Raw genomic sequence first — 9,690 nt, 5'->3', positions numbered from 1 at the left:
GTTGTCCAGTAGGCTGCCAGGTTGCAAATACCAACTGGTTTCATTAGTAGTTAATGTTCCGTGTCATTATTTTGCAATGGAGCAAGGAAAGAATATCAAATTTTGCTTTAATGTGGGAAAATCTATGACAGAAACATGAAATATTAACAACTGTTTATTGTGATGAAACATTGTCACACCAGTGTGCTTGTGAAGTGGGCATCCATCAAACTCTCGAAATGAGGACAGAGTTGCAAAAGTTTGGAAATTGTGGCAAGAGATCATTGTTGGACTCTCAGAATGATGGTGAGTTGGATATGAATAAGAAGACAATTAGTCAAATTCTACACAAAGATTTAAGGTAAAGAAAGGTGTGTTCAAAATTTGTGGCACACAGACTTACAGATGAGCATAAGCAACAAAGAGTATCGCCACATGATGACTTCGTCCAGACTTATCAAAACAGTCCTAATTTCCTTGGCTGTATTGTCACTGGAGAGGAGTGTTGGATGTTTTAATAAAACCCAGAGACAAAGTGTCAGAGCATGCAGTGGATTCTAAAATCATCACCAAAGCCTAAAAAGTTTAATTTACAGAAGTCCAGGATCAAGATGATGCTAATTATGTTTTTAAACAAACAGGGTGTGATTCATAAGGAATTTGTACCTGAAGGGAAGAGAGTCAATGCTGTGTTCTATGTATAGGTACTTCAAAGACTATTGAAGCACAATTTCCACTTCAAGGCATAATTTCAAGAGAAAGGCAGTTGGTTCTTATTGCACAGCAATGTCCCAGCCCATTCCACACTTGTTGGGAAGACATTTCTGATGAAACATTGCACGGTACAAATCAACCATCCACCCCCCCCCCTCTCTCCAAATCTAGCACCAGCAGACCTCTTCCTCTTTTCAAAGGTGAAAACTTCCCTCAAAGGAAAGAGATTTCAGGATGTTGAGGACATAAAGGAAAATGTAACAGTCAAACTGAACATCATCTCTTTGTATGCCTTTGCTGACTCTTTCTCAGAAATTTTTAGAACAGTGAATAAGTGAATTCAATCAGGTGGTGAGTACTTTCAATAAAAATGAAACCATTTTTAAGCTCTTTCACTTTTATATTTTTTTTATTGCAAAAGTCCAGAAATTTTATTGCTATGCCTTATATATAAAAACTGCATATAAATTTTCACACATAAAATATACAACAGAAACCAATATCAAAATATACAACACACTCACAATACCCATAAACTGAAAAATGTGGCAATGCACAAGTTTCATGCATGTAACTTAAAATTTTTGTGCATATAATGATAGACAAGGTGTTAAATAAATATGCATATAAATTTAAATGCACATTTGTGAGTTGACACATTATAGCAGAATGATTTGTATGCATTAAAATGCACAAAACTATTATTACTAAAACTACTCTTACTGATAAAATTTTTTAAATTTACTCACCCATTAGTCTAAGAATATCTAAAACACAACAGTTTGCTAACTTATTCATAAGACTAGATCCACAGGCTTTAGGCTGAACTTCAGCAATGTCACCAGATCTTCCAATTCCATGTCCCATCCTAATAAAATGAATTAAGGTTGAACTTGAAATATATAACGATAATTCATAAGGATAAAAATTTTTTCACTATTGACGTTAACTGGCATCACAACTGATTTGTTTTATTTGAAAATGTTGGATTAACAGTCTATGAAACTAACTAAAAATGATTCTTCTCACTGATATAATTTTTATCAGTTTTATATAGTTTCAGTATTCTTTTTCTTTTGATATTTATGAATATTTATTTATTTTTTGTACAAGAATATTTGACCTCTTCCGCGGAGGCAACAAACCTTCAGGGCTAAATGGATTATCTTATAATAGCATCCCCCCCTTTACATAAATTCCAAAAAAAAAAAAAAAACCTTCATAACCTGTACATATAACACTGCACATTTATGGACACAGAGAAATATGTAAATAGTTATGAATCACAGTTATGGCATTTTGGTGTGATATATAGTGTTTTTATCCTATAATACCACTAATTATTCATATTCATGATTAATCTTATACTGCCAACTGATCAAGGAGATGCTTAAATTTGTAATTACTTAAATGAAATTACTTAAACTACCAGGCTATGTAATTACTTAAACAACAAGCTGGCCAAGGAGAAGCCTAAATTTATAATGGATTAATTAAACTAATAACTGGCCAATAGGTAATATTGTGGAGATAAGATTCTTATCTCCACTAATATATCAGCTGTTTGCAGTTCAAGTTTCATACACAGATTTTGAAAATAATTCTTAAAATTTCACCTGAAGTTGCAATTTCTATATACAGTAGGGCCCCACTTTTTGGTGTTCTGCTAATATGGCAGTTTTCAATTATATCCATGTTCATTATGTTCGGCGCTCGTTCCGCTTTTTCGGCATGACATGCTCAGCAGCTAAGTCCAAGAAAGGCATCCGACACCATTTTATTGTTGTGATTCAGTCTGTTTACAGCGTATGATATTGTTAACATGTTATTAGATTTTTATATGTATTAAAAAAAAAAAAAGGAAAAAGGCTATTTTCCACTTTTCGGCAGGCAGCTGGAACCTAACCCACCATATGAGTGGGCCCTACTCTATACAGTTTGTGTTTATCCATAATATGAATTTCTTAATAAAGTATAGGAAAGTAGATGTGACAATTATCTGTTGTAGTTTGTTGTTATCTATTATCTGTTTTAGTATGAGTACATGAACAGTTCATCTGCATATCTATTGTATACTGTTCATTTCTTCAGTTTTGATGAAGAAAAGGAAGTGTCTGAATCACCCTGACAATTTCTATTACATATATGGATGGTTTACAACAAAAACTCAGAGGAAGAAAATCTATAGTATTACTAAACATTCATATTATTTGTACTTTGGTTGCAAGGTTGGTGATCAGGACAGAATTTCAGCTCCACACATGTGCTGTAATATTGCACCATAAATCTGAGAATGTGGCTAACTGGGAAAATTAAAAGAATATTTTTTGCTATTCCTATGGTGTGGTGAGAACCACACAACCACAGTGATGATTGTTATTTCTGGATGACAAAAATATTAGGACGTCCAGAAAAAAAGCATATATATACCATCAAATATTCTAATATATCATCTGCAATAAGGCCTGTTCCACATAACGAAGATCTGATAATACTACATCCTCCAAAATCATGACGTAAAAGAAGCAGCAATGAACATAGCAAGGTTTAATTTATTTAAAGAGCAAGCAGAACTCCTTGGTTCTACATTTTGGTAGAGGAAGTTATTTGAATCAGGAACTAAAATTACGGTAACATCACAAAGCATTTTCAAAATATTTTGTTATGAAGATGGTATGTGTTTCTGTAAAGAATTAGTAATCTTCCGAATGAATTCGGCATCGAACAAAATCGTAATCGATGACGTATACTTACTGATGCCTCAAATTTAAGTTTAACAGCAGTTTTTCTGCATGATGCAAATGCATTCCCATCAGCTACCTACTTCATATCACTGGCTTGAAAGAAAAGTGTGAAAGTATTGTCCAAGGTCCTGAATGCAATAAAGTACCATGACTTTAGGTGACTATAGTGGTCTCAGACAGTTTTTAAATTCTGTACAGTGGGACCAACTGATGATGATACCAACAGCAAATTCTAAGTAGGAAGCATTCAAGGAATTAATAGTGGAAGCTACTAAACATTTCATACCTATTAAGAAATATTGTTCAAGGTTTAGGACTAAATGGTTGTCAAATGAACTAATGAGACTCGTGGCAGAGAAGAAAAATGCATGGGGTACATATAAATTAACACGTGACACAGAAGCCTATGATAGATATAAGCTGGTCTGTATCCAAGTCACAAAGGAGGTTAGGCAGGCAAAGGCAGATTACGAGAAATCTTTGGCAAAGGATGCTAAGAAAAACAGCAAAGATTTCTTTACTTATATAAACTCTAAAAGGAAGGGGATGAATCTGATTGGTCCACTTGATATCGATGGTTCGACTGTTGACGATCCTGCTCAGATAGCAAACAAACTGAATGAGTATTTTGCATCTACATTCACACATGACGAGTTATTAAGCTTTGAAAATGCCACAAGGTTATCAAATTGTAACAGGGTGCTTAATGATTTTGTAATAACTGAGAACAAAGTGGGGGAGAAATTGTTGAAGTTAAACATAAGAAAGGCACCTGGGGTGGATGGGATCTATCCAGTTATATTAAAAGAGGCAGCAAAGGAAGTAAGCAAACCCTTAGCCATAATTATGAGAGCATCCATGGACTCAGGGGAGGTTCCCAGGGACTGGAGATGTGCAAATGTGTCCCCAGTTCACAAAGGGGGATCAAAGGGTGACACGAGTAATTACAGGCCAGTTAGTTTAACTTCTGTTCCCGGTAAAATAATGGAGTCACTGGTTAAAGATGCATTACAGGATCATCTAGACAAGACTGCAGCAATAATTCAGACACAGCATGGGTTTGTTAAGGGAAAGTCTTGCCTGACAAATTTGATTGGTTATTATGATGTGGTTACAAAGGAACTGGATGCAAAAAATAATTTTGATATCATATACTTGGATTGCAGGAAAGCTTTTGACACTGTTGCGCATGGAAGACTACTGTACAAATTGGAGCAGAATGGTATTAAGGGTAAGTTGCTACAATGGATAAATGGATGGTTGAGTGGGAGAAGACAGAGGGTGGTAATCAATGGGTGCTGCTCTTCGTGGACTACTGTTATTAGTGGAGTCCCACAGGGTTCGGTGTTGGGTCCACTGTTGTTTTGTATATTTATCAATGATATTGATGAAGGTATATCAGGCTTAGTATCGAAGTTTGCAGTGATACAAAGGTTGGCAGGGTTGTTAATGACAGTAATGGCAGTGAGTTACTGCAACAGGATCTAGAAAATTTGGACAGATGGGCTGAGAAGTGGCAACTGAAGTTTAACATTGAAAAATGCAAAGTACTGCATATGGATTGAAGTAACCCCAGAGAAATGTACCAACTGTGTGGTACTACACTTAAGGTGGTAGAAAATGAAAAAGACCTGGGAGTAATTGTGCAGTCAGATATGAAGTTTTCTGAGCAATGCAGACAGGCTGAAAGGGCAGATCATGGGGTGTTGTCAATGATATACAGCAATTTTGTTAGCAGGGAAAAGGAGGTGATTGTCTGCCTGTATAAGGCAATGGTCAGGCCATGCCTTGAGTACTGCATGCAGGTCTGGAGGCCTCATTTTAGGAAGGATGTAGATTTGCTTGAGCGTGTACAGAGAAGGGCAACAAGATTGGTGAGGGGAATGAAGGGATCCTCTTACCAAGAGAGGCTTAAGTTCTGCAAATTGCAGCAGCTGGAGACTAGGCACCTGCGAGGTGATCTGATTGAGGTATATAAGGCCTTGAATGGGTTGAGCACGCTGAATTCTGATGGGATTCTTCCACCTGTTCAGGTTACGAACCTAAGGGAGAATAAATTGAAATTGAGGAAGGATAGATGTAGAATAGATGTGCGGAAATTTGCCTTTAGCCAGCGGGTGGTTAATTGCTTGAACAAACTTCCATCTGTCGTTGTGGAAGTTGATAAGTTAAATAAATTTAAGGAGGAACTGGACAAATATTTAGAGGGGATTGTTTTGTAATTTTTTTTTTTTTTTGGCTGATGCTGCATAAGGTCATACACTTGCTCTCTTGCATCACATGCCACTACTACTATTTTGCTTGGAATGTCTGCAGTAATCTTAAATAATTGGATTACTCACTAGTCTACAGGGTAGTTTTACAAAATACTGTTATTTCTATATTTGTGATATAGTCATGCAACAGAAAAACAAATGTTTTTCTGTTGCATGACTATATGATCCTATATAGTAGTATGATCCAACTACTGTTGGATCAAAAAAGGTTCTTCTTTAACCTCTGCTTATAAAGCTTGAATTAATGAAGAATTTTATTAAGACTCTGCATAAAGAGAATGCCCACATAATCAAAATCTTTCCTTATACAGTCACCCTTTTGCCAAAATCACCACGTGAGTTTCCTGATTTTGGACCCTCTCAAGATACTCATGTCTTGTTTTTTCAGATGTCTTCAGACTTGGATACAGTATTCCAAATGTAGTCTTATACATTATTGCATTAAACAGTAGGATTATGATCTCCCTATGTCTACAGGATATTGTTCAATAAATCATCAATAGGGTACCACGGGAATTCCTGGCCTCCTATTTGCACTGCTCAGAGACTTCACATCTGCCCATATCGAAACTCCCAGATCCCTTTCTTCTTATACTGTTTTTAATTCATTCTACCAAGTGCATAAGTTATTTTTGAGTTTGCTATATCCAAAGTATAAGACATTTGGGTACAGCAACCCCAAATTTGAGAATAGCAACTGCTGGCTGCCACTTTTCTGACCATTCTTGAATTCAAGTAATCCTGAAGGGGTGCTGCTTGGCACTGATCATTAATGACTCTCCCGATCCTTACATCAACTGCAGATTTGACATCATGCTCTCTATTCCTTCATCAATGTTGTTTATAAAAATCAGAAACAACAGTGGTCCAAGAACTGATCCTTGGGGACCCCAAAGATCAGTTCTTGGACCACTTGGATGTTACATCAATCTAAAAACTATCCATTAATCACAACCCTCTGCCTTCTGCTTTGCAATCACCCTTCAAGCCATCTGCAATGTTATAAAGATATGGGTTTTCTTTGAAAATTTATTTTCTTCATTCTCATCTCAGTTTTTTATCCCTCGAAATTTGGAAGATGTAAGTGAGAAGCAAGAGGAATGTTTTGATTCATCAAACCCTTTATCTAACATCAGGACACACTTAGTATTGCTTTTCCAAGATGGCAAATATTTCTGAGGTAACAGAATGTATGTAGAACATTGTGTTTGATTAAAATATTTTAAAATTAATAAGACTTATTCTGAAATAGCATATGTATTATTCTATTATATTTGAAAGTGGTCATTCATTAAGTTATAGAACTCTCAGTATCTTTCAATGGAGATATGATAGCGTCATAATTTTGGTTCTGGAATCGTGGATCAATTTCCTTTAGAATCTGAAACTTTGCTCAAGAGGTATGAGAATGTTTTTTTTTTTTTTTTGTTAGCCAGTGTAAACTGATATTATTGTAAACAATCAAAAAATATACTATTTTTTAATGCGATTTATTTTTATTTAACCAAGTTTTTGAAAAGAACCTTATTACAGCATTATTCATTGATTTGTATTTGACTCATGGTCACTTTACATAGAGTGAAAATCCCCCCACCACAACTATTTAATTTACACTTTTTTCACAGTATTTATTATATTACTGCTCTGGGAGAAACATTAATGATAATTCAATTAACTTCAAAAATTTATCTTGAGGGTTAGATAAATCACAACCACTACAGTTATAATGCCGGTGCAATCACTTCTTTAATCTTCAAAAATTAATAATAAACAGTTAAAAAAATATGTTCATTTAATTCATTCACTAATTTGAATTTACATCTTGAACTAGCTATTAAATTATATATACATTCATACGAATAAAAATATACACACTAAAAAGTATCACCAAATAAAATTCAGAATAAAAATCTTCCTACCTACCTAAAATGCCTACGAGCAACAATTTGAGAAGCAAATCTTGCTTCCCTCTCTCCAATACCACAATTACCAGGAAAATTATTGCTGTCCATTAAAGCCAACTGAGCCAGCAACAGTTCAATGGTTGGCTCATCCCAACCATCCTCTGGGCATTTTTTCTATATTAAATAAAAAAATAAATAAAAATAAAATCCTCACAAAACATTATTTCATGTATGTACAACAATAAAAATAATAATAATAATAATAAATGAAAAAATAAAATATTTCGGATATCAAATTGAAAAAATGAAAAGTATAAATTTATACCGCATTACTAAATTAGTAATATTAGCAGTACACATTTATGAAGGAAAAACCAAAGTATATATTATGATTCCACCAAAATAATCAAAATTTCATGACATAGATTATCAGTTCAAGGAATAAATTAACATAACAAATGAATTTTACTAATCCTTCTCAGAGCCTTGTAATCCTCAATCAGATCACCTTTGAGGTGCCTGGTTTCCAAGCTCTGTAGCCCACATTTATAAAAGGTCTTTGAAGAGACCTTTTATAAATGTTGTTTATCAAGTGGTACTCTGAATAATAAATGTAATAAAATGAATATAAGCATTTCATACAATATATTTCTCAAAAATTCAACCAATCCCCCCCAACAATTTACAGTATTTTTCTTACCACTTTACATTGAGTTATATGCTACTTTTATTACATTTCAACAATTTACCTGTTCTAATAATATCCTGATTCTGCTTTCTCTTAAAGAAATTGCTTGACATGCTTGCTGTAGGTAAGTATCCGATACAAGTTTCTGTGCATGAGCAATACTTGCAGGATTCATGGCTAGATAATATCTCCTATAAGGTAAAAGAAGAGCTAATTGTACATGAAATAATTACCTTTAAAAGTCTTATAAAGACTCATTTCACGTATATAAATTCCTGCTTAAGGAATCCAAAACTCATGATGTTTATTAGAGTTTCAGGGTATATTTACATTTACACAATACACATACATTCTAACAAAATTTCTATGGGATGTAACTTTGAACTTTCTATGTTCAAATTTGAGTCCCATAGAATTAAGCAATGTTGGAAAAATATTTGGCATATTAGATGCAAAATATTATATTCCAATTATTATTAATCATAAATACAAGATATTTATGATAGTTACATTTATTTTTGATAACTTAGGCATTTGTATTAATGTGGGACATGACTGCATTTGACAGATACAAATTGCACATTACATGTTTGGCTATTCATCACCATTGACAAATCCAAAAGCCCAAACACCTAGTTTGTCATTTCCCAATGCATGGAAAACATCCTAATGTGTAAATGCCGTCAAAATTCTCCTTTGTCTGTATTGTCCTGATGACATACTTTGCATACTTTAGCTGTATACAAAATATATTTATTTTTGGTAACATCAGCCAAGTATGTATGAGATATTAGTCTATGTATTCTTTCATTTTACTTTTTAAAAAGAATGCCATAGAGGGGCTAGGAATATACACCTAGCCTGGGCTCTTTATCAAAATGTATGATTTATGATAACAATCCTTTGTTAATTAATCACTATGTTGTTTGAGGTTTGCCTTCGGCCAACAGGTGATTGATTGTTGGAACAAAATTCCATCTGTTGTTGTGGACGTGGCTAGTTTATTCAAACTCAAGGAAGGACTAGAAAAATTACTAGATGGGATGGACAGATGATATGGGAAGTGGTTTTTTTTTTTTTTTTTTTTTGGCTAGTATTTATAAGCTTGCTTTCTTGCATCATATGCCACAACTACTACTACTACTAACAATAATAATAATAATAATAATAAAGTGGATACCATCCCTGTAAAAACAGTCTGAACTGTAAAAAAGTACAGACCATGCAGCAAAAAATTCTACACCACGAGTCTTGCACAGTCTCTCCACTGCTGAACTGACTGACAAGGATCTTATCAAGTACCTCCTCCTAACATGTCTGGCAGAATGCAGATACTGAAATTTAATCCTAATTCATGACTTTTTCTCAACATTGCTTTAATAACA

At 34.2% G+C, this 9,690-nt stretch overlaps 1 protein-coding gene across 1 annotated transcript in view; it reads right to left on the bottom strand.

The window, feature by feature from the left end:
* Positions 1-8,490, bottom strand: part of SecS (Sec synthetase) — an 89,509-nt gene extending 81,019 nt beyond the window's left edge. The window contains exons 1-3 of the mRNA XM_090390061.1: positions 8,367-8,490; positions 7,637-7,791; positions 1,443-1,561 (exon numbers count right to left, since the gene is read on the bottom strand). Of these exons, the coding sequence (XP_090246187.1) occupies positions 1,443-1,561; positions 7,637-7,791; positions 8,367-8,480 (388 nt within the window). The 5' untranslated portion in view covers positions 8,481-8,490. The remainder of the gene's footprint in view (positions 1-1,442; positions 1,562-7,636; positions 7,792-8,366) is intronic.
* Positions 8,491-9,690: the final 1,200 nt, after the last annotated feature.

Source organism: Mastigoproctus giganteus, chromosome 2 (genome assembly GCF_048544385.1).
Source record: "Mastigoproctus giganteus isolate SK-2022 chromosome 2, ASM4854438v1, whole genome shotgun sequence".
NCBI classification, from domain to species: Eukaryota; Metazoa; Arthropoda; class Arachnida; order Uropygi; family Thelyphonidae; genus Mastigoproctus; species Mastigoproctus giganteus.
The sequence above is the reverse complement of the archived record's forward strand: the minus strand, read 5'-3'. Positions and strand labels throughout refer to the sequence as shown.